Below are 26,071 nucleotides of genomic sequence, written 5' to 3' on the forward strand. Positions count from 1 at the left end.
ACATATACGTCTTCATGTTTGTATTATCTGGTAAGTCATTTATTTGTAGTAGGAATAAAAGAGGTTCTGATTTTGATCCCTGTGACACTCCATGTGTGTTTGATATCACAGCCTGAACTCACCATCCACTTTCTTTTAATTGAGGCATGATTTCATTAGTCTTAGACTTTTGCCACAAATTCTGTAGTATTCTAGTTTGGAGAGCAAAACATAGTGGTCAACACAATGGAGGGCCTCGCTCAGGTCACAGAAGGTTATCTGTGTATGAGCATGGTCCTGACAAAATGTCTCTAAGAGACATTTGTCTACATTGTCTTTCTTTCCTGTAACCAAACTGTAATGTACTTAACATCTTATTCATTTCTAGGTACTCCTACACTTGTATAAGATTAGCTTTGCTTCTTAAAGATCAAAGTCACCTTGGATAATTTGAGGAGATCAGGAAAAACGCCATCTCTTAGATACAAGTTTATACAGTATGTTAATGGAGCTTATTTGACATATTATATGTGTCTTTAGTGAATGAATTCTTCAAGTCTTTGATAATTTCAAGAATTTCCCCTTGGTTTACCTCCCTAAAGTTGCTTAATGAAGCCCCGGCCAGATCACGATTTAGATTTGTGTTCTTAAAGTAATCCATATATGTTTCATTAGATTTTCTTATTAACTTTTTGATTTCTTCTGCACAGCTTACAAAATATTGGTTTGAATGTATTTGCTAGTATTGGAACTGCTTTATTAGAGTTTCTGACTACACCTTTAGTGTTACTGATTACTAATCTTGCTGCTGTGTCAGTTTGCTTGTTTTTTAAAGAAATTAGTGTTGGATCTTTGTTTAGCCAATTGTAACTCTTTCTTATACAGTTTTTTGGTAATTTTTTGCAAATCCTTAATTTCATCAGAATTCTTTTAACAGCAGTATTTTATTCTTTAGATTCTCCAGTTCTTGGGTATACCATGGTTTTCCCTTTCTAGTTAAGTGTTTTTTCTTTGGAACAAGATGAGTATTTAAGATACTAGTTAAATAATTGTGGAAGGCTTCATAAACACATTCTGCATTAGAACCACGTCTTAGAAACTGTCTGTCCCAGTCTGTTATGCTGAGCAGGTGCACTAGTTTTTTCAGATTGTATTTTGTTAGTATTAAGGTATTTTTAGACTTAGTCTTGTCGGGACATGTTCCTGTCCGCTTTTATAAAATGTTTTAACTCTACTGTTAACATGCTGATCTGAGAAAATAAAGTATTTCACATTAGTGGAATACATATCATGAGGACAGTTAACAAAAACATTATCTAAGATTGCTTTTAGTCTGGTAGGTTTTGAATTAACATAATGCAAATTGTGCTGCCTTAGGATATCCAATAACTTTTTTACATTAGGTTTCTTACAAGTTACATCAAAGCTTGAATAGATGTCTCACGCCAATATTGTTGGATATCCTTTCCTGTTTCTTGAGTAGCAGAGGACCTGTCTAAGTTATCTAGAAAAGTATTTTCATCCGGGTTGGCGGCACAGTAGACACATGCGTAAATAACTTGTATTACATCATGTATTATACTCATAACTTCAAAGTGTTTCTCAACACATACCCATCTGAGATCAGGTGCTCTGAAGTCTGTTTCACTGATGTGGTGTACAGTACCACCTTTTTGATACCGAGATCTGCAGAAGCCATTTCTGTATTCATATGGGTTATAGTGTTCTATTTGTTCTCGTTTAAGCCAATTTTCAGATAAACAGAGAAAAGAATACTTATTTTGTGTAAATGACTCCACCAATACTTCACCTTTACTTTCAAGGCCCTGAATGTTTAAAAAATTAAGACGTTGCTGTGACTTATCTGTAAGTTTGTAGGCTCATTTGTCACATCCTTTTTTTTTTTTTTTTTTTTTTTTTTTTTTTTTTTTTTTTTTTTTTTTTTTTTTTTTAAAAAAAAGCCATAAAAAAATCACGTCGGTGTGAATTAGATGTAGAACTTTTAGGCTCCTGGCTCCTCCATAAGCAGTGTTGTCCTGAAGGTACTGTTGTTTGTGGTCCTGCTGCTGCTAGTGTTGCTTGTGTTTTCAGGATTCTTTCCTCAGTTGTCTTATTTGCATCTCCGTCTGCTGCTGCTGCTGTCCGTGTAGATTTTTGATGTGCTGTTTTGGTTGTTGTAGGTTTTGCTGCTACTGCTGCTTTTGCTGCTTGTTATCCTGCTTGTACTGATGATGAGTCTAATTTTTGTGTTGATGTAGTTTTCATTATGTTGCTTTTGTTGGTGATAGTGTTCAAAATACAAATAAAATTGGATTTTTTTTAAATTCAAAAATTGCAATTAAAATTTCAAACAATGGAAAGTCCAGAATAGAATAACAATATTATGAAAAGCATAGATTGGTAATCACCAAATGAGGTGTGTTCAGAAACTTCGGGAACTTTGTCCACAAAATTTTTCTGCACTTTCCTCTTAGTTATTGTGCATTGTCTCCTTCAAAATACTCTCCTCTATAATTCATACACTGCTCCCAGCGCCATTTCCACTTTTGGAAGCTGTCCTGGCACACCTCTTGCTGGTTTGCACGAAGCGCCATCTGCGAATTTTCTTTTACCTTATCTATCATTGCAAATCTTTGTCCTTTCAACAGGTTTTCAATTCTTGGAAATTAAAAAAAGTCTGTAGGGGCCACATATGGAGAGTACAGAGGATGAGGCAGCTTAGTTATTTGGTTTTTTGTGCAGTAGTCACACACCAACAGGGATGAACATGGAGGCATGTTATTGTGATGCAAGAGGCATGAATTGCCTCACCACATTCCAGGACGTTTCCTTCTCACATTTTCTTGTAGGCATCACAACATGTCTCGATACTACCATCAGTTAACAGTTCGTTCCTATGCTTCAAATTCATGATGAACTAATCCTTCAAAGTCAAAGAAAACTATCAGCATGGCTTTGACATTTGACCTGACAACCTATTTTCCATCTTGGAGAACCTTTCCCAACCCATTGTGTGGATTGAACCTTAGTCCCAACATCATAAACGTAGACCCACATCTCATCACCAGTTATGATTTTTTTTAAGGAACATCTCGTTTTCACTTTTCACAGATTGCGAGGCGAAGATCTTTCTGAGCCATGGGACAAACCTGGTGGCAACATGATGCATTCCAAGATGCTGTGTCACTGTTTCATGACATGGTCCAACTGAAATGTTAAATTCTTCTGCAGTCAGCCTGTCAGTCAGTCTTCAATTGGCATACACAATTTCATTGACGTTCCTAACATGAATGTTTTTGGTAGAAGTCGAAAAGCGTCCTTAACGAGGATCATCTTTAACTTCTGTTGGCCATTCTTAAACCGTGTGAACCATTCGTAAAATGGAGTATGGCCTAAGCACCATTTGGTGTGCCTTTGTAAAGGTTTTCTTGAGTTTCAGACAAAATTTGATGTAGATGTGTTGCTCCTCTAACTCTGCCATCTTGAAATTCGCAAACTGTGTGATGCAGCGTTCTACTGATCAATAACTAACAGACATACAACAATTAAACTTCTGACAGTTACACATTATACACAGGTATGTGCAGGGATGCCAACCGCTTTTCGCTCCAACACACCATTGGCGCAAAATTACGAATGTTCCAGAATCTTTTAACATTCAAGACTTTAGCCAAAAGATGCGTGCGCGCACCCACACACACACATACACACACATACACACACACACACACACACACACACACACACACACACACACACACACACACACACACAAAACATATGTCTCTCTCTGTCTGCTGTGGCCAGACTACAGATTGCAACTGTGCTTGATGGGAGAAGCAGTCTAGCATGGGGTGTCAAGGAGGAGGGACAGCAGGGTAGGAGTTGGAAAAGCATAGTGCTAATTGTGGGAGCAAGTAGGTACAGGGAAGGGCTATTAGGTGCTGTCAAGAGGTTTGGGACGTGGGAGCGGAAATGGAAAAAGAAAGAAACAGAGAAGGGGTTAAAGACTATGGGGCGCATTGGTGCAATAGAATGTTGTATAGTGATGTAGTCGGAGCAGGATAGTTAAGTGAAATGCAGGGACTAGTGTAGATTGATGCCAGAGGAGTTATGGGAACATAGGATTAGTGCACAGACTGTTCCCACCTGTACAGTTCAGAAAAGCTGGTGTTGGTAGGAAGGATCCAGAAGGTGCAAGCTCTGAAGCAGTCACTGAAGTGATGTGTTGGGCACTGTCTTCAGAAACTGGGTGGCCCAGCTCTCTCTTGGCCACAGTTTGTCAGTAGCCAATCATGCGGACAGACAGCTTGTCAGTTTTCATGCCCCTGTAGAAAATAGCACAGTGATTCCAGATTATTTCTGGATCACGCAAGTACTCTCACAGCTAGCTCTGCTGTTGATGGAAGGGGAGTAAGTCGTGGCAGGAGGGTATATGGGACAGGTCTATCATACAGGTCTGTTGCAGGGATATGAGCCATGAGACAAGGGGTTGGGAGCAGGGGTGGAGTAGGGTTTAAAGTTTAATATGTAACTGAGATTAAGTTTGAAATTTTCTTATGGCCCTCAATTTCATTAAGGGGACAGTGTAAACAGCATGAATACTGCCTTAACAAAGAGCGTAAGTAATTATTCATATCCATTATGTTGTGCAGAAATGCTAAGAGGGAATGCTTAGGGAAGGTCAGTGTGAGCTATTCTTAGTTCATTCTCTCTCAAATGCATTTAGCAATCATTGCTTGTAGTTTTACTGCCATAAATATCAATTAGTACTAAGCCACCTCGTGTGTGTTTGTATAGTAAAAATAGCTTTGTAACCTCACTGTTGTTCCCTACATGTTATGCCTCTGCTTTCAACTGATGAAAGACATAGTAAAACTTTTAATACCACTGGAAAATCATTTGTTTCTGTTGAAGAAAATTTATTTCTTTTATTCACTTACAAAAGTTAATACTTGTATGCATACGCTAGTACTGTTCCATTTTATTCACTTATATCGTTTGGACGAAAATTATTTATTTGACATCTGAGGGTCTTTTGTTGCCACCATGGTAGCAGAGCTGCATCAAACCAGACTTCAGACTGAAGACAACAACAACATGGTAGCAGTACTCTCTTCTGGAATTAATACCTCAGTGGCAGAGGTACCCCCATATCAGTGAGTACAGCCTTAATGCAGGATACCAGATGCTGCAAGTCCTTTGGGTGCAGGTCTCCTATGTTTCCAATACGAAAGCTGTCTGCATTTGTCACTTTTCCAGGATAGATGACTTGTCCTAATAAGAGAACATCAACTGTGATTAAAGCTGATGATGAATATTATGAACACAGTAGTAATATGTGATCACTTTAATTACTAAACATATATTATGCGTATATAAATGTACACATGATGATGAATGTTGTTGCTGTTTTTTGATAACTACATTTTCTTTGTGAGTAAAAGCTACAGTGGCACATAGCATTGCTTATTTGATTGTAATTATGAAGAAATAGGATCAAGTAAATAAATAATGTACAGGTAATCTGGCTGTGTAACTTTCGAGAAGTGGTGTGGTGAAAATGAACAATGAATTTTAATAGTGTGAGCAGTAGGCACTATTCCCCAACATAAGTGGTCATCCTCTGTCAAATAATATTAAAAAATTTGAAAATAAAGCCATTAAACATTTTCTGCTTGTTTTAGACTATCTTGGTTTTTGCTTACGAAGACCAAACATAGAACTTCGTAACTTGTTAACTCTTCATGTGATCTCAAATGTCTTTCTGAGCAACATATAAATAAAGAAATCCATATGTTAAAATAAAGGATTACATACATAAAAAATGAAATCAAGTTCAAATCTATTGACACCAGTAGTTTCTAATTAAACTGATGATTGGAAGAGTGTGCTTATGACATACTGCTACTGGAAAGTCGATTCCCACTGTGAAACTTTCAGATATTCTTACAAATATGAGCCACCAAGCAGACAAAAGAAAACATGATTGTCTTTGGAGTTTTCTGGAAGATTCAGGTAAAATGTAAGATACATGTTGTTTAACATTTGCAATAGCTCTTCTGCTGTTAATTTTCCCACCAGAATTACATAAGAAACAAGAACACCAAAAGACAACATTTTTCAAGATGAAAGCTTAATCAGTCATATAAATGTTTGTGCATTCTCTGACAAGCCACGCTAAATGAATGATATGATTACAGTGAGGTGGTATAACAGAAAACTGAATAATTAATGAACAAACAACTAAGTTTTAAGGCAGCCATACATGAAGCTTCATGTACACTTCAAACGTGTATAATGTGAGAGGTTGAATTTCCAGATTTAAAGTATTTATTGATGGTTTTTTAATTAATGTTTAACAGCTGTTTCCCAAGAAAACAATAGAATATGGTGCTAAAAAGACATCAAAAACATGTGAATTAGAAAAGGAATCAAAATATTATTATATGCAAGGAAAAGGGAATTGTTTGAAATGCTTGGAACAAACAGAGAAATAGGACTGATTACATATTACAAGAAATACTATGCTGTCTTAAAGAAAGTGATTATAAAATCTGTGCATAATGGTGAAATTAGTAATTCAGGTAATAAATTAAATCTGTATTGGTCCTAGCAAAAAGATAAACAGGGGCTCAGTTACAGAATGAGGGTAGTCTGTGAAAAACAGGCAATAAATGGTAGCAGTCAGGTAGCCAATATGTTTAATAATCACTTCCTTTAAGTAGCTCAGAAGATTGGCGTACACAGTTCAAGGGACAAAGCATTAGAATATATGCAAGAAACAGTGCCTCATATATGCAGTCAAATCGCAGTTACTCCCTGCTCTGACCAAGAAAATAAATCCCTCACCAAATCTCTCACAAAGTTGACAAGATCTCACGTAAAGTACTAAAACCCTGTTCTTCACATAGGGTGTGTAGAATGCAGTCAGTCATCCATCCAACACCTCACTATCATGGGGGATATTCCCAGACAGACTGAAATATGCTACTGTCTGTCATGAGCACCAGGAAATGGCTCGTTTGAGAGACTCACCTGTGTATCACTTCAAATGGCTCAGTATTTTCATTTTTGAGTGATAGTATGATGGCCATTGGATATGTAACTTTTTATGTAACCATCACTATTATTAAATTACATTACATAACTATGAAAAGTTTTTCAAACAATGAAAACTCTAGGTAAGAATGTCAACAATGTAGGAAAAGACAGATTGCTACTCAGCGTAAGTAGACACGTCAAGTTGCAGTCAGGTACACTTAAAAGACACTCACATATAGCTTTTGGTCACAGCCTTTGTCAGTAGAGAGAGAGAGAGAGAGAGAGAGAGAGAGAGAGAGACAGAGAGAGAGACACACACACACACACACACACACACACACACACACACACACACAGGTGCGCGTGCGACCACAATCTCCAGTGTGTGTGTGTGTGTGTGTGTGTGTGTGTGTGTGTGTGTGTAATATCACATCAAACGGCACATGACAACAACAAACATAAGTATGTACATGGGAATTGGGTATCTACTGATGGGGGCTCAGTTATAAGCTAAGAAAGTAAACAAAGGTAGATCTCGTCATGCAAATGCAAAATTTATGATAAAGAAGTGAAGGGTTTCCTGGGACTACTGTATGTTATCAGTGATGTCATGTACCACGTGCTCATAAGTGTGGCAAAATGAATGTGTGTCAGTGGTCACAAAACTTCAACAACAGTGCTAGACTTCTCTTTCAACAGTGATTTCAGTACCCTCTCAATACAGTTCAACTTGTTGCAGAACGTCTGCATCCAGCAATTATCAATAGCCATTCTTATCTCAGAAATTCATGGCAGGGTCTACCAGCCATTCCTTCAGTTTGCAACACACAGAACCATATAACATGATATCCATAGACCCTGACTTGATTGACAATCAGGTGTAGAAATCTATCAGCAATGAAAATTTGGCATGTTCCTCAAAATCTTCAACTGCATATGGCAAAAGAAAAATGACTATCCAAGCAGCTTAGACATTAAGGGAAATGACTACCTAAGCAGCTTGAAATGATGGTTAACCACTGTCTGCATTGGTGCCTCTAATCCCAAGGCTTCTTTTCTAAAAGTAGCTCTCATTTTCACGTTTTCTGATCTACCTCTGATCATATGATGTGCTGGGAACTTAAGTTAGAAAACCTTTCATATAGAAATTTCACTGCCAGCACTAAACTACTTCATCAGTGAATGCTGCTGAACGCCAGATATCAGCCTCAGGGAGCCATCTGTAGAGTGCAAAATTGGACTTGAATAAAATTATCTGATTATATTGCACATAGAACATTTGAATCCACAACACTGTCAGCACTATGCATAATGGGTCCCATATACAATGGAATATGGGTGATAACAGGATATTGCCAACATAAGTGCTAAAATAGTTTGCTGATAGAAGAAGGCATCCCATTAACGAGGTCTTAGGCCAACAACTTTCTGTGACCCTTACAGTAAAAATCTGTATGGAAGATTTTGATTGTCAGACAAGACATGAAATCCAGCCCCTGCTTTAATGAAATCACAGAGAAGTTTTCACCATTGAAGACACTTCGAGGATACTTCACCTGCCATTGGGGGCACACATCTGTAAGGTATACCTCTTTACCACTAGCCATCATCTGTGGCGTGGACTTGCATGCACAGTGCAGTTATGGGGGAGCATACAAGGGTGCCTCTCGGTACTGTATCATCAGTCTCTTGGCTCACTTTGATGATGGATGGAAGACATGACTGATTTATCGTTGGAGGAGTTGGAATTTGCATGGCTACATCTTTGAAACTTAATAGATTAGTAATAATCTGTCAAAGGGTAAATCATCAATGGTATCCATTGAAGGTTAACGAGGAGTGACAAACACTATTTACAAATTGACATAGAGTTTGCAAACTGGAAGGAACCCTCTCACTACAGTTCAACTTCTTGCATCATATTTTGCCAGAACATCATGTTATTTTGACATATTTGAAAAACCCAAAGGAAATCCATATTGTGTACAGTCAGTTGATCCTTTCAGTAATTAATGTTCACTTCAACCTGACAGTGTTCTACACAAATTGGTCTAGGGACAGTGAAAGAGGTGGTTGCATGTTTGTGCATAATAATGGTTACAGACAGTGATCTTTAAAGAGCAAATGCAGCATTTTGGTCATGTGGGTTGCTGCCTTCGAGCAATTGACATGTTATTCATGGAATATTTTCGTATTAATAAAGTAATGACCTACTGGACAAACATTAAACTGCAGGTCTTAAGGTAAGCTTTGTATGGATACCAACTCATGTGGGTATCGTAGGAAGTGAACTTTATGACTGAAAGACAAATGAATCTTTCACAAGGGAGCTACTAAATCTCATAATTCAAAAAATGTACACCTCCACCTAAAAGTCTGTGAAATAGAGTAAAAAACCACCACCACTACTAGCAAACAAAGAACAATTAAGAAGAGAGAGTGAGTCTTTTGCAGACTAAACACTGGCCACATAATTTTCATCCAGTGTTTTCTTCTATTAAATGAAGACCCAACCCAAGATATTTGTGGTGGCCATCTTAATAATGGGACATATCTTCACTGAGTGTACTGTACTTGCTAAGCTGAGAATGGGGATGAAGCTGAGAGCACCTCTCTTAGCAGATGATGAAACAGTCATCCAGTGAGTCCTGAAATTTAGGAGAGAATTCAAGTTTTACTGTATATTGTTTATCAGTCTGCCAAATTACATGTTGGATTGAGCACAGAGTTTGTCCCACTGCAGTCAAGGCTTCAGGGGCCTCCAACAATGTTCCTCTCTACCACGATATACTGAGTCATTACTTTTCCAGCAAAGTATCTAATTCATTTTCTTAAGAATGGCATATTTCCAGTTTATCCAGTGCTCCCTCATGTTGTCAAGATCAGTTTTGCACTACATTCTAAAACAAAAAGGTAGTGATGGCCATGAAGCGTAGTCCCTTTAAAATCAAAATCATCATCATCATCATCATCAGTAGCAGCATAGTTATACAATACAATAACATGTATCTTTAGCAATCTTAAATGTAATATGAACAACACTTATATTGTGGCAAACAAACCTTTATTGCTCAGATGAGAGTAGAAAGTGTCGAAAGCAAAGTTGGGATGCTTGGGGCAGAGATATGAAGTTATAATGTGGCTTTCATGCTCTGGCAACTTAACCAGTTTCTGGAATCCCAGTTGCTCCATCCCGTGTTGTAAAGTTTGGCAGTTCTCACGATACCTGTTTGCAATGGCAAAATAATTTTTATTTTAGCATCTCTGAGGATTATTTCTTCATGAAACAGCTCTTTTATTAGTAAAAGAAAGACTGTGGTTCATTAAATGACATCAAAAATGAGTAGGCTAAAATATATCAGTTTCTTTCTGCACATAATGATACTTATTACATAAAACCTGTAAAGTCACTTAATCATTTTATTGTTAGGAATAACTCATTTTCGTACAGTATAATGACAGCCAATCTTAAGTACTGGGTGCCACACATAAAACCAACATGCCTCATGTAATGGTTAATCATGTCTAGGTGAATCACTTATGAAGTGACAACAATGTCTCAAAAGTTGGCTGCACTGCATTTTATCGTAAAATTGAGTGCATCAGTTGTTAGAAGATCATATTGTCAAGTTGTTACAGAAATGGGGCATTATAACAGCATTTTGATATTGAGATTCTTGCCTATTGTGTGAGTACACTGCGAGAGTTGGTAATCAGAAAAAAAAGAGTTAATTATTGTAACTGGCTGTTAACATCAATTGCTAACGGTTACTTGGCCCCTTGCTTTACTTCATGTCAGATGAGGCCAAGTTTCATTTGTCAGATTATGTAAACTCCCAGAATTGCAGATACTGGTTACAGGACATCCAATATATTTTATACAAAGAACCTCTCCACTCAGAGAAGATGGTGTTTGGTGTGCTTTGTCCGGCATGCACATTGTTGGCCCACATTTTTCAATTGCATCTTAAACAGTGCCAAATATCTAGAGGTCTTTGACTCTTTCTATACACAATTAATGGATGCAGAGACGCTGTATGCAGTATTCCAATAAGATGGAGTGATCGCTCGCATATCGAACCAAAGTATGGCCCACATCACCAACATGCTCCCTGAAAACAGACATATCACTAGAGATTTCTGTCCCCCAAGATCCCCGGACTTTGCTAAAAAGCAAAGTGTTTGCTGATATCCTTGCACAGCAGACGATCTTAAACAAGAAATTATTAGAGAAAAGAACATCACACCTCAGAATCACAGAATGTTGCTGGTAATGTCATCATATGAAGTCAGCAATGCCTGGATCCCTACGGCCCTCACTTCCAGCATCTCATTTAAACAGGTAACTACATGTTTTTAACGTTACTATTATCTGTTCTTTTTTAATTAGTTCATTGTTACTTGCATAGCGGGTGCGAGGCTTACCAGTTTTATGGGTAACACCCTGTAAATTTATGTGAAAATGTGTGTTATACTACCCTATTTACCAAACTCCAGCTTTGCTTGCCACTGACAGTACACAGTACACTGAAAAAATTGCAAGGGGCTTCAAAAAGCAAGTTACACATGTTATCCCACACTAAGACCATTGCACAGCAAGGGTGGCACATCATCAGAAGAGAGTGTGTGTTCTGGGATTCTTGAGAGACAGTTCTGCTGTGGTATTGATAACAAGTGCATCACAGCGAGGGAGTGAAATGGCATTGCATCTGGTAACGTACCCCACAGTTGAAGAACATGGGACAGTATGATTCCTTGAACAAAATGTCTAAATTGCACACTGACCATGAAAGTATGGTTGTATATGGACCAAATGCAATGTCGCATCTAGCAGTAGTGAAATGATGCCAACAATTTAATCAAGCCCATACAGACACAGGTGATGCTGTCCAGGAAGGAAGGCAATGACTTTGACCACAGACAATAATGTCCAGGCAATTGAGAAACTGATTCACAGTAATTGTAAATCTTCAGATGATAAGGGCATTCATACAGCGATTTTTGAACAGATCTGTGACCAAGGAATGGATTTGTATTGTTGAGGAATTGAACAATTGGTAGAATGTTCCAGCTGTTGTTTACAGCGACTTAGTAACTACGTTGGAAAATAGTGACATATATGTGTGTGTCACTTTAAAGGGTACTGCAGCATTCAGTAAAATGTAGTTGGCCTGCCATAATAGTATGTAACTTTCTTTTTTTTATTGAAAATCCCTCAAATGTTGCAATGACTTGGGGATCCCTCTGATCAATGACTACAGTGTAAACAGATAAGCACATTGGATGACTGAACAATCATCTGCATTCAAGTTGACAGAGATGAGAAAAGTATTCTACATTCCCATATGAAAAAACAAAAGTGATGGAAGTTATTGGTTGAGATATAGCTGATCAAAGGAACAAAGAAATGTAAGACACGCACACATTAATGGGCATAGCAACACCAGCTGTTTAGAAGCAGGCATTGTGAGATGAAAGGAAATGACTGTGCCAATAACTATAGGCAAGTTTTGCCAAGCAGGAGAAGGAGAGACAGGTGGGTTTCAATGATGGTAACAGAATAGTGTAACAAAGCACTGTAACTATGAGAAATGTGCTGAAGATGATGTCCCTGCCCAAACCAGTCAGTTTAGAGTTGAGTTTTCTGTGGCAGGTAGAATGGCCACCAGAATGTGTTAATGTTGTTCATATTTGGTGTTGATACCAGGCTTGGTAGGGCACATAATGGATGAAAACATCATCAGATGTCGACTGTTCACTGTGAAGGACATGGGATGCCACATCCTCATCTGAGATAATGTTGTTAGCCCCTGACAGAATTTGAAAGGGGTGTCACTGCAGGTCTCCATTTGGCCAGCTGGTCGAATCGTGCAAAATTCAGATCTGTGGGGCATTCAGATGTGACAGTGGTCCAATGTTAGACTGGATGGAAACCTGAAGACAGTGCACTCATTGTCGAGGTTCCTGTCAGCCACACAAGGGAGGATCGCCATATTGTGCACCGACAAAAAAGTAATCTTTTCACAATTGTGCCTGCCATTGAAGAAAATGTAATGGACTCATTGTAACATTCTGTGTCATCCTGCACCATTAATTGGAGACAAGCAGCACCTGGACTGGAGAATTACCGTCCCTTGTGTAGGCTGCCATTAACACCACAATGCAGATGGATGCATTTGGAGTGGTGCCATGACGGGGAAGCACGGACTGTAGATGAACGGCATCACAGATTGTTCAACAATCAATTATGTTTCTGCACTAGCCCAGATGACCACCGTGAGCAGCTGTGGTGGTGACTTGGGGAAAGGTCCCTTTCTTACAATATTTTTGAGAGGCACAGCAGTGTTATTCCTGTGTCATGGGGTGGGGAGCAATATGGTATGATTTCAGGTCAAGGCTGGTAGTGATTGGGGGAATCTGATGGCACAACAGCATACAACAGACTTTCTTGATCCTTCATATGTTGCCTCTCATGTGACAGTATTGTGGTGCAACTTTTCGACAGGACAATTGTTGTCCACACGTAGCATGTGCCTATGAATTGTCTGTGTGATGTTGAGGGACTCCCAAGGCCAGAAAGATCCTCAAATCTGTCCCCAATAGTGCATACGTGGGACCAGCTCAGACGTCAACTTTGTCCCAGCACCAGTATCCGTGACATCAAGAATGAGTTCCAACAGTTGTGGGCCAGCTCACCTTGGAAGAGAATACAGTGACTTCATGACATCATTCTCAATGGAACCAATGCATGCTGCAGGATGCAGTGACTGCAACATCATACTGATAAACAGGCTCATACTGCCAAGGTGTTGGTTTTTTCTTTCTTTTTTTCGATTTTGTAAGCAGTGAAATAACATCACAAATCCTCCCAACCTCTGAAGTTTCATTTCTTTTCCTCCTTCCCTTCTGTGTGTTTCACATCTTTCATTCACAGTATAATAAAAACAGCAAATGGCAGATGTAAAATAAATCTGCTTCCTGCAAGTAAGTATTGCTGGTAACTCTTGTGACGATTATGTTTATTGTACAAGTCAACAAACTGAACTGGAGGCCAGGCCAGGGTGGCAGCATTGTTGTTTTTACACCCAAGAAAGAGAGTGGAGGTATTAACAGCATATGCTTCAGTCTTGTACGTGGATTGCTGCCACACACCATATGTCTATTTGCCAATGACCTGTATATGATGACTATTAAACTTTACTGGCACTGTTTTTTTTACAATACTCCTTCCTCACTATGACTGTGACAGTGTTATATGTCCAAATAAATCAATGTCGCTTTCACTCTGATGCTTCATTTCTTCATAAAAATCTAATGCATGCTTTTTCAATCTGTGTTGCCTCATTCATAGGTGATTACTTGGTTATTCTGGCCACATACGGCTATTTCTCTCATAATTTTGTTGCTGCTCTTGACTTTCAGCTCTATGAAAGTATACTGTGAAGTTTCCTCACATCGGTGTTTTTCTGTTTTTCATAAAGTCACAGAAACTGCTGCCTAGTAACACTTTTATCCATATAATCAGTGAGGTATTTTTTCTTCTTCTATGACTTAGATAATTGAATCCTGCTTGACATTCTATCCCTCCTTCCAAAATTTTCACACTATCAATTTAATCAGCTTTTAACATTTTGCTAACAGGTTTGACTTTTCAATTGGCACTGCCACTTGTTTCTCCTTCTCATTGTCAATCAGTTTAATGGTATTAACAGCAAATCATTACTTTTGCATGTGAAATTATTTTTTGCAGTCACTTTCCATCCTTCACTGCAAAATAACAACACACTAATCACATAACCAAGTTAGTTACCACTATGATGAAGTGTATGGCTTGCTTTATTGGGTAATACTTACACATCAGAGATACATTTTCTTATAGAGGTTTTAGCATTTAAAGGTATAAAACATGTTTTCAAATCTCCTTCACCAAAGAAGAAAAAGTAAGTATTCCAGACTTCAAATCAAGAACAACTGCCAACATGAGTGACTTAGAAGTGGATATCCTTGGTGCAGCAACACAGCTTCGATCACTTAACAAAGCCAAGGCTTCCAGTCCAAATTGTATATCAGTCAGGTTCCTTTCAGAATACATTGATAAAATGGCTCTATACTTATCAACCATCTACAACTGCTCACTTGGCAAAAGATCCATACATAAAGACAGGAAAGTTGCACAAGTCATACCAATATCCAAGAAGGGAAATAGAGGTAATCCGCTGAATTACAGAGCCATACCACTCATGTCGATTTGCAGTAGGATTTTAGAACATTTAACGTGTTCAAACATTATGAAATTCCTCAAAGAAAACAATTTATTGACAAATAGCATGGATTCAGAAAATATCATTCTTGTAAAACACAGCTAGCTCCTTATTCTCATGAAGTAATGAATGCTATATACAGGATCTCAAATTGATTTCATATTTTTAGATTTCCAGAAGGCTTTTGGGGTCATTCCTCACAAGAGAATTCTAATCAAAATGCATGCCTATGGAGATCACCTCAGTTGTGCAACTGGATTCATGAGTTCCTGTCAGAAAGGTCACAGTTCGTAGAAACTGATGAAAAGTCATCAAGTAAAACAGAAGCAATATCTGGTGTTCCCCCAGGAAATGTTATAGGCGCTCCACTGTACTTGATCTACATAAACAACATTTAATTGTTTGTAGATGGTGCTGTCATTTACAGTCTTGTAAAGTCATCAGTCGATGAAAACCAAAGATATCTGTATGGCTTGAAAAGTGATAATTGACTCTAAATAATGAAAAGCATGAAGTCATCCACAGGAGTACTAAAATAAATCCATTAAATTTTGGTCGCACAAATCTAGAGGCTGTAAATTCAATTAAATATTTAGGGATTACAATTATGAATAACTTTAATAGAAACAATCACATAGACAATGTTGCATGAAAAGCAGACCAAACACTATGATATATTACAAGAAAATTTAGAAAATGTAACTAGTCTATTAAAAAGACTCCTTACACCACACTCTTCTGGAGTATTGTGGTGTGGTGTGCTATCTGCATCAGGTGGGACTGATGGAGAACATCAGAAAAGTTCAAAGAAGGACAGCTCATTTTGTATTATTGTGAAATAGAGGCGAGTGTGCCATGGGCAATCATTAAAGCAAAGGCATTTTTCATTGTGACAGGATCTTCGTGTGAAATTTCAACCGCCAACTTTCTCCTCTGGTTGTGAAAATATAGGGAAAAATGATCATTATGATAAAAATAAGAGAAATCAGAGGTCACACAGATATTTTTAAGTGCTTGTTTTTCCCATGTGCTGTTCAAGAGTCGGATGGTAGAGAAATAGTTTGAAGGTGATACATTGAACTCTCTGCCAGGCACTTAATTGTGAATTACAGAGTAATCCTGTAGATGCTGATGTAGATTATATTTCTTTCCAACAATATTTATGATGGAAGTGAGATATCTATTACTGACTTCCAGACAGAAACAAATGTAAAATGACTGTGAGACATATAAAATTCTATTGGTTTGTGAGATTCCAGTCATGCCTAATGAGCCCTTTCCTGATGGGACGTTAAGTCCTAATCTTCCATTTCATAAACTTCCAAAATTTCAAAGAGATTGGTGGATAAAAATTAGGGCAAGCAAAAATAGAAGAAATAGCATTTAAAATGAAAAAATAAGGCACACAAATATACAGAACTAGGGAGAGAAAGAATGCTAAATGCAAATAGATAAGGTGTGGAAGGGTGGCTGTGACAGGGCTGAGACATTTTTAGACTTGTTTTTGCATGCCAGCCACTCGATGTCTTCACTTTATAGTTAGTTGTTACCTCTGTTCCTTGCATAATTTATAGAGGTGAAAATTTAATAGCTATAAATTTCAGGTGACAGATGCAGTGTTTACAGTTCTTACAGTGGATGGGAGGCTTTTTATTATTATCATAATGTTCAACAGTTAATGCAGGAAATCACTCCACTGGAAACTTGAAGCCAGCAAGAAAAAGATGACTGGGATGGTGATGAGTGCTGTGTTTCTTGAGTGTTTGGGAGAAGGTAATGGAACGCCACACGGAGTGAGAAGTTTGAGTGAGATGTTAAACTGTGAGACTATCCAAACTGGTGCAAAGGTTGATGGTTTTGTGAAGGGGGAGTACTAATGTATATGAAGTCACACTGGAATATTGTAACATAACAGCAGGCGGCTACCACAGGCAACTTTACAGTAAGATTAAATAAGTTGTTACCTTTTCACTCGGGCAGATACTCCACCTTCAGATTTCAGCTCTCCGAGAGCTCTGTGTAGTGCAAGAAGACAATGTGTGGGGGGTGTAAAGCGAAACTGTCCACATGTATCCAAGCCATCCAGCTGTGAGCACAAGTCTAAGCTCAAGCTGCGGCAATTTCCTGAAAAACAAAGTTTTGGGATCACTTTACACACACTTACATCACACCAGTTATCTGTTATATAAGGAATAATCAGTAACAGTACAAATTCATCTCTTAATTCACTGTTGTGGAGTTCCAGGAAAGTATGGTGAATGGAAACAACTTTCTCTAAACTGTCTTGTACCAGATAGAAGCTCCATTTAGTTCATGGAACAAACTGTAACAAATAATCTCATCTGAAGGTACTGAAAAATGATGCCCTACACATAAAAATAAATCTCTCCAAAAATTAGAATCTAAAAAACTGTAACACCATCATAACTGATTTGTGTAAAAAAATGTAGTTAATGTTGGAAGTTTTGGATGCCTTTATTTTTAACGAAAATACAATTTTTCTTAATGTAGCAACATTTGTGCATGTTGAATTGCATGTCTATATCTATCCACTGCAAATAAAAATAGAGCACAGATGTGTTCATGAACAAATACTATTTAAGCTAAATCAGGTGATGCTGAGGGAAGTAGATAAGGAAATTGGACACTTCAAGTAGAAGATAAGCTTTGCTGAAATAGAGAGAACATAAGATGTAGACTGGCAATGGCAAGAAAAGTGTTTCTGAAGAAGAGAAAAATTTGTTAACATCAAATATAGATTTAAGTGTTAGGAAGTCTTCTGAGGGCCTTTGTCTGGGGTGTAGCGATGCATGGAAGTGAAATGTGGATGGTAAGCTGTTTAGACAGGAAGAGAATAGAAGCTTTGGTGCCACAGAAGAATGCTGAACATTAGATAGGCAGATCATGTAAGTAATGATGAGGTACTGATTAGAACTGGTGGGAAAAGAAATTTGTGGCACAACCTGGCTAGAATAAAGAATCAGTTGATACAACACGTTCTGAGACATCAAGGGATCTTGAATTTAGTATTGGAGGGAAATGTTTGGAAGGGGGTGGGGGGGGGGGGGGGGTAATATCGTAGAGAGAGATCAAGAGATGAATACAGTAAGTAAATTCAGAAGTATGTAGGTTGTTGTTGCTGGTAGTTATTTGGAGACAAAGAGGCTTGCGCAGGATAGGGCATCAGAGACAGCTGCATCAAAGCAGTCTGTGGACTGAAGACCACAACATACAAGCTGACTACACAGTTTATAATATCTGTTGGCTTGTTCTGATTTATTCCTGGACTTGTTCTTTATCCTTAAAAATTTCCTTGGCTGAGACACACAGTCACTGAAATGACTGCACAATGAACAATATGTTAAGTACATAATTAAGATATAAGCTTTGACTGTAACCTTTGCACTGCTCAAATACAGCTCTTCTTGCAATGATGATGGCACAGCCAGGCACAGACTGCAGGCACTTGTTAGCAGATGTAACCAGAACATCAGGTGATGCAGGATTATCCAGTGTAAATGAGACACCACCTATGCTACTCATACCATCCAAGATGAAGAGAGGCCTCTTTTGTAGCTGCATTAATACTTTTCCCAACTCAGTTGCTGGGTTTATTACACCAGAACTTGTCTCCAAGTGGACAGCTGACACTGCAGAGTAAACATGCTGGCTTTCAGAGATAAATTTTTCCACCTGTGAACAGAGAAGTTGTCTTACCTAAGTTGCATTACATTATGATTACTATCTAGAACAGGCTTTCTGAAAACTTACAATCTGTAGATTTTTAAGAGTTGTGTTCCAGTCCATCATGGCTTACTTTTCAGTTCAGTGTAATATAAATATTTCATTTGTATTTGGTATTGCCCTGCAAACATCATATGCAAATGAGAGATAATTTTGTGTTTCAATAGCATTTAAACTAAGCTCCTGGTGCACTTTCATGACTCAGTATTTGTACATTTTGCTCTTCCATGGTCCACACTTGGAGTACATCTGCTGAGACGCTACAGGTTTTCCAAGTTTTCATTATGTCAGAGCACAGCCTGGGAGAGAATGAAATAAGTATTTGCAATCTAGAGAACTATAAAAGATTAATTCATTTCTATAGAACTAAATATAAGGGAGGGGTAATTGCAATGTATGTAAGCAATGGTATGAAGTAAATTACTGCTTCATAAGTGCTTTCTGAAGGAGCAGCTGTGCAAATAAACTTGCAGGGTCTGTACTGATCACCTAACTCACAAATAAAATATTTCTTTTTTCTTTTTTAAAAAGAACTATAAGTGCTTCTATGTCAGACAATAGATAATTTCTTGAACATAGTTATAATGGGGGATATGAATATTGATACATGAAAGTATATTTTCATACAGAAGTTTCTGTGATCTGATAAATATCTACAATCTCAAGTTAGGTGTGCAGTGTGATTTTTTTCCTCCATGTACAAACTCTTAAGGATTGATCGATTAGAGGATACAGAACAAAAAAGATCTAATAAACTTATGTCCGGAAATGATGGTTTCCATGCTCGAGACCATTTTTTCAATCATACATTGTTACAGAGAGATTGTGGTCTAATACACACTGTACCACACAGCCACAGTTACAATATGTGTTGAAAAATGTGCCTCAACACACATGTACACGCTGTAGCATGTTCTGTCTCCCATGTTCGTATCGGTCAGGCTGCATCCAAACAGTGTCAAAGGCAGCATGAATATGCTGCTCCAGTGTCTCCAAATCTGCAGTATGCTCCACATACATGATACTTGCAGCCACGCAGCTGGACTCCCTTGTCTACCAAGCGAGGTGGCACAGTGGCTAGCACACTGGATTCGCATTTGGGAGGATGACGGTTCAATCTCGCATCCGGCCATCCCGATTTAGGTTTTCCATGATTTCCCTAAATCGCACCAGGCCAATGCCGGGATGGTTCCTTTTGAAAGGCCACGGCCGACTTCCTTCCTCGTCCTTCCCTAATCCAATGAGACCGATGACCTCCCCCAAACAACCCAACCCAACCCCCTTGTCCAATCCACCAGCCAAGGAAGACACAATTGTGATGCGTCCAGACATTAATGGTGAAGTGGGCTGGAGCACCATCATGTAGCAGCCCCATAGCCCTTCAAATCATCAATAGCACTTCTTCCAGCAGAGGAGGCAAAGTCACCTGCAAGAAATGCCAATAGTTCTGGCTTGTTAGGTGATGTGGAAGGAAGACTGGTCCCAAAATATGGTTGCTAATTATCCCAGCCCACACATTTCGTCTGCACTGATATTGATGATTTACTGTCACCATACCGTGGGTGTTCTGCATACTATTGCACAGATGGGTGTTAGGAAAGGTGAAGATACCGCTCCACATAAAGGTAACCTCATCTGTGAACAGGATGGATGACACAAATCCCAGAATAGTGGGTACCTGGTGAAGAAACCAGTGACAAAACTGCTCCTGATGTGGAAAGTCTGTCACTAGTAAGCCCTGGAGACACTGTAAGTCATAGTGGTAATAACAGTTGTGGTGGAGTATGTTCCACAAGGCTGTCTGGCTTTTTTTGTACTAGTGGGCCAGCTGCCTGCTACTGACTTGGTGGTAGCCTTCCACAGTGATAATCACATTTTCCTCCAAGTCTGGTGTCCAAAAACTTCGAGTACATCATTCATGATTTCCTGCTTCCTGAATTGACACTGTTTCAGACAAAAGGCAAAACAATATTGCAAACATTGAATGCTTTGGTTCTTATCCATGGGTATAGGTCTCCTGATACAACCTTGCTGCCCTCAAACCATTGCCATTTGCCTTTCCATAAGTGAACACCATGTCGGCAAGCTCTCGATTTGAACATGTAACCATTGTATACGATGCTGTATCACACCTACTACAAGGTGAGTCAGCAAGAGAAGTGAATCTGACACAAGATTACCATTTATTATGGCAGGAGAGGGTGATAGGGTGTGACGTGTGAGGAACAGTACCACACTCTAGGAGGAAACCATGCATACTGTAATTGTGGCTGCATGGTACAGTCAGTGTAATAAAATATGATTGAATAAATGGTCCCTAGCATGAAAACTATGCATTTTCAGACATAAGTTCATTAGACCTTTTTTGTTCCATATCCTCTCATCGATCAATCCCTACAGTTTGTGCACAGTGGAAAAAAACACCACGTATAAAGCCCAACAAGATGTTGAGATCTCAAAAACATTGATAAACCATGCGATTACAAATATTCCTCAGACAAGGCAAACGGTGCAAGTAATAAATGCTACAATCTCAGATCATTATGGACAAGTAGTTGAAATAACAGTAACTAGTGTTTGCTGTGGAACAATACTGTTAGAATTTAATCAGCTAAAGCCAGAAAATTTAAAAATAAAAAATTACATAGGAGAGATGGGAACCTCAGGTAGGAATATCAGCAATGTACGAAAAGACAGATTGCTACTTACTATAAAAGACATGTTGAGTTACAGAGAGGCACAATTACAACAAACTTCACATAAATCTTTCGGCCACAGTCTTCATCAGCAAAAGAGAAACACACCATTCACGCATACAAGCAGCACACATCATGCACACATGACCGCCAACACCAGCATCTTGGGCCAAAATGCTGGAGTACATGATGTGTGCTGCTTGTCTGTAACAATGGTGTGTGTTTCTCTTTTGCTGGCGAAGCCTGTGGCCGAAAGCTTTATGTAAGTGTCTTTTAATTATACCTGTGTGCAAATTGTCTTCTATATGGTAAGCAGCAATCTGTCTTTTCCTACATTGTTGGTAGGAGGGATGGGAGTAACAGGTGATGAAAAAGTCAGTATAAATTTGAAAACTTGATACACCATGGAATAATGTAGATAGAGAGGTAAAAATTGACACACATGCTTGGAATGACATGGGTTTTATTAGAACAAAAAAAAAGTATTGCTAGACGCGTGAAATATCTCTTGCGCGCGTCGTTTGGTGATGATTGTATGCTCAGCCGCCACTTTCGACATGCGCCGGGTTTGGGATTACCTGAAGTTGCATCTGTATTGTGATTGACCTACATCTCTAGGGATGCTGAAAGACAATATCCGACACCAATGCCTTACCATAACTCCAGACATGCTTTACAGTGCTGTTCACAACATTACTCCTTGACTACAGCTATTGTTGAGGAATGATGGTGGACATATTGACCATTTCCAGTAAAGAACATCATCTTTGCTTTGTCTTACTTTGTTAGGCTAATTATTGCTATTCTGATCAGATGAAGCGCCATCTGTCAGACATTTTTTGGACTTTTGTATTTTTTTGGTTATAATAAAACCCCAAGTCATTCCAAGCATGTGTGTCAATTTGTTCCTCTCTATCTACATTATTCCGTGATTTATTCAGTTTTCAAATTTATACTGACTTTTTGATCACCCGGTACTTTTGCTCAACATAGGTTATTGCATATATATTGCTTGCCCCCTATTATCTAGAAATCCAAATAAGGGAATTACTGAGAGATGGATCACCACAGACGTAAATTCAAGGGATGACCCAAAAAAGGCACATGAAAATTGTCTCATAAACAAAACTATTCCTAGCACTGACATTTACAAGAACAAGGGATTACATTAGATTAGATTAGATCAGATTAGATTCAGTTTTCATTCTATAGACCAAAGAATGAGATGATTCTCATGGGTGTGGAACAAGCCAGAAACCATAACATAAAAAACATAAAACATCTGAATGCAATACTCACTACCCTGATCATTTGTCAAGAGATTGTCGAAATATGTGACTACATTACAGTAAACTGGAACCACTAATATTTACAGAATTAATACATTGCCAAAATGAAAGATGTTGTTGTTGTTGTGGTCTTCAGTCCTGAGACTGGTTTGATGCAGCTCTCCATGCTACTCTATCCTGTGCAAGCTTCTTCATTCCCAGTACTTACTGCAACCTACATCCTTCTGAATCTGTTTAGTGTGTTCATCTCTTGGTCTCCCTCTACGATTTTTACCCTCCACGCTGCCCTCCAATACTAAATTGGTGATCCCTTGATGCCTCAGAACATGTCCCACCAACCAATCTCTTCTTCTAGTCAAGTTGTGCCACAAACTCCTCTACTCCCTAATCCTATTCATCACCTCCTCATAAGTTATATGATCTACCCATCTAATCTTCAGCATTCTTCTGTAGCACCACATTTCGAAAGCTTCTATTTGCTTCTTGTCCAAACTAGTTATCGTCCATGTTTAACTTCCATACATGGCTACGCTCCATACAAATACTTTCAGAAACGACTTCCTGACACTTAAATCTATACTCGATGTTAACAAATTTCTCTTCTTCAGAAACGCTTTCCTTGCCATTGCCAGTCTACATTTTATATCCTCTCTACTTTGACCATCATCAGTTATTTTGCTCCCCAAATAGCAAAACTCCTTTACTACTTTAAGTGACTCATTTCCTAATCTAATTCCCTCAGCATCACCCTACTTAATTCGACTACATTCCATTATCCTCGTTTTGCTTTTATTGATGTTCATCTTAGATCCTCCTTTCAAGACACTATCCATTCCGTTCAACTGCTTTTCTAAGTCCTTTGCTGTCTCTGACAGAATTACAATGTCATCGGTGAACCTCAAAGTTTTTATTTCTTCTCCATGGATTTTAATACCTGCTCTGAATTTTTCTTTTGTTTCCTTTACTGCTGGCTCAATATACAGATTGAATAGCATCGGGGATAGGCTACAACCCTGTCTCACTCCCTCCCCAACCACTGCTCCCCTATCATGTCCCTCAATTCTTATAACTGCCATCTGGTTTCTGTACAAATTGTAAATAGCCTTTCGCTCCCTGTATTTCACCCCTGCCACCTTCAGAATTTGAAAGAGAGTATTCCAGTCAACATTGTCAAAAGCTTTCTCTAAGTCTACAAATGCTAGAAATGTAGGTTTGCCTTTCCTTAATCTAGCTTCTAAGATAAGTCGTAGGGTCAGTATTGCCTCACGTGTTCCAACATTTCTATGGAATCCAAACTGATCTTCATTGAGGTCGGCTTCTACCAGTTTTTCCATTCATCTGTAAAGCATTCGCGTTAGTATTTTGCATCCGTGACATATTAAACTGATTGTTCAGTAACTTTCACATCTGTCAGCACCTGCTTTCTTTGGGATTGGAATTATTATATTCTTCTTGAAGTCTGAGGGTATTTCACCTGTCTCATACATCTTGCTCATGAGATGGTAGAGTTTTGTCAGGACTGGCTCTCCCAAGGCTGTCAGTAGTTCTAATGGAATGTTGTCTACTCCCGGGGCCTTGTTTCGACTCAGGTCTTTCAGTGCTCTGTCAAACTCTTCACGCAGTATCATATCTCCCATTTCATCTTCATCTACATCCTCTTCCATTTCCATAATATTGTCCTCAAGTACATCGCCCTTGTATAGACCCTGTATATACTCCTTCCAACTTTCTGCTTTCCCTTCATTGCTTAGAACTGGGTTTCCATCTGCGCTCTTGATATTCATACAAGTGGTTCTCTTTTCTCCAAAGGTCTCTTTAATTTGCCTGTAGGCAATATCTATCTTTCCCCTAGTGAGATAAGCCTCTACATCCCTACATTTGTCCTCTAGCCATCCCTGCTTAGCCATTTTGCACTCCCTGTCAATCTCATTTTTGAGACGTTTGTATTCCTTTTTGCCTGCTTCATTTACTGCATTTTTATAATTTCTCCTTTCATCAATTAAATTCAATATCTCTTCTGTTATCCAATGATTTCTACTAGCCCTCATCTTTTTACCTACTTGATCCTCTGCTGCCTTCACTATTTGATTCCTCAAAGCTACACATTCTTCTTCTACTGTATTTCTTTCGCCCATTCCTGTCAATTATTCCCTTATGCTCTCCCTGGAACCCTGTACAACCTCTGGTTCTTTCAGTTTATCCAGGTCCCATCTCCTTAACTTCCCACCTTTTTGCAGTTTCTTCAGTTTTAATCTACAGTTCATAACCAATAGATTGTGGTCAGAGTCCACATCTGCACCTGGAAATGTCTTACAATTTAAAACCTGGTTCCTAAATCTCTGACTTACCATTATATAATCTATCTGAAACCTGTCAGTATCTCCAAGCTTCTTCCATGTATACAACCTTCTTTTATGATGAACCAGGTGTTAGCTATGATTAAGTTATGCTCTGTACAGAATTCTACTAGGTGGCTTCCTCTTTCATTTCTCTCCCCCAATCCATATTCACCTACTACATTTCCTTCTCTTCCTTTTCCTACTACCGAATTCCAGTCACCCATGACTATTAAATCTTTGTCTCCCTTCACTATCTGAATAATTTCTTTTATTTGATCATACATTTCTTCAATTTCTTCATCATCTGCAGAGCTAGTTGGCATATAAACTTGTACTACTGTAGTAGGCGTGGGCTTCATGTCTATCTTGGCCACAATAATGTGTTCACTATGCTGTTTGTAGTAGCTTACCCGCACCCCCATTTTTTTATTCATTATTAAACCGACTCCTGCATTATCCCTATTTGATTTTGTATTTATAACCCTGTATTAACCTGACCAAAAGTCTTGTTCCTCCTGCCACCGAACTTCACTAATTCCCACTATATCTAACTTTAACCTATCCATTTCCCTTTTTAAATTTTCTAACCTACCTGCCCGATTAAGGGATCTGACATTCCACGCTCCGATCCGTAGAACACCACTTTTCTTTCTCCTGATAACTATGTCCTCCTGAGTAGTCCCCGCCCGGAGATCCAAATGGGGTACTATTTTACCTCC

At 38.6% G+C, this 26,071-nt stretch overlaps 1 protein-coding gene across 1 annotated transcript in view; it reads right to left on the reverse strand.

Annotated features, from left to right (window-relative positions):
- Window positions 1-4,884: 4,884 nt before the first annotated feature.
- The window catches only part of LOC124804844 (2-aminoethylphosphonate--pyruvate transaminase-like), a 110,395-nt gene continuing 89,208 nt past the window's right edge, over window positions 4,885-26,071 (reverse strand). Inside the window, exons 5-8 of the mRNA XM_047265194.1 lie at window positions 18,683-18,977; window positions 17,249-17,408; window positions 10,086-10,249; window positions 4,885-5,256 (exon numbers count right to left, since the gene is read on the reverse strand). Coding sequence (XP_047121150.1) covers window positions 5,105-5,256; window positions 10,086-10,249; window positions 17,249-17,408; window positions 18,683-18,977 — 771 coding nt within the window. The 3' untranslated portion in view covers window positions 4,885-5,104. The remainder of the gene's footprint in view (window positions 5,257-10,085; window positions 10,250-17,248; window positions 17,409-18,682; window positions 18,978-26,071) is intronic.

Source organism: Schistocerca piceifrons, chromosome 7 (assembly GCF_021461385.2).
Source record: "Schistocerca piceifrons isolate TAMUIC-IGC-003096 chromosome 7, iqSchPice1.1, whole genome shotgun sequence".
NCBI lineage: Eukaryota > Metazoa > Arthropoda > Insecta > Orthoptera > Acrididae > Schistocerca > Schistocerca piceifrons.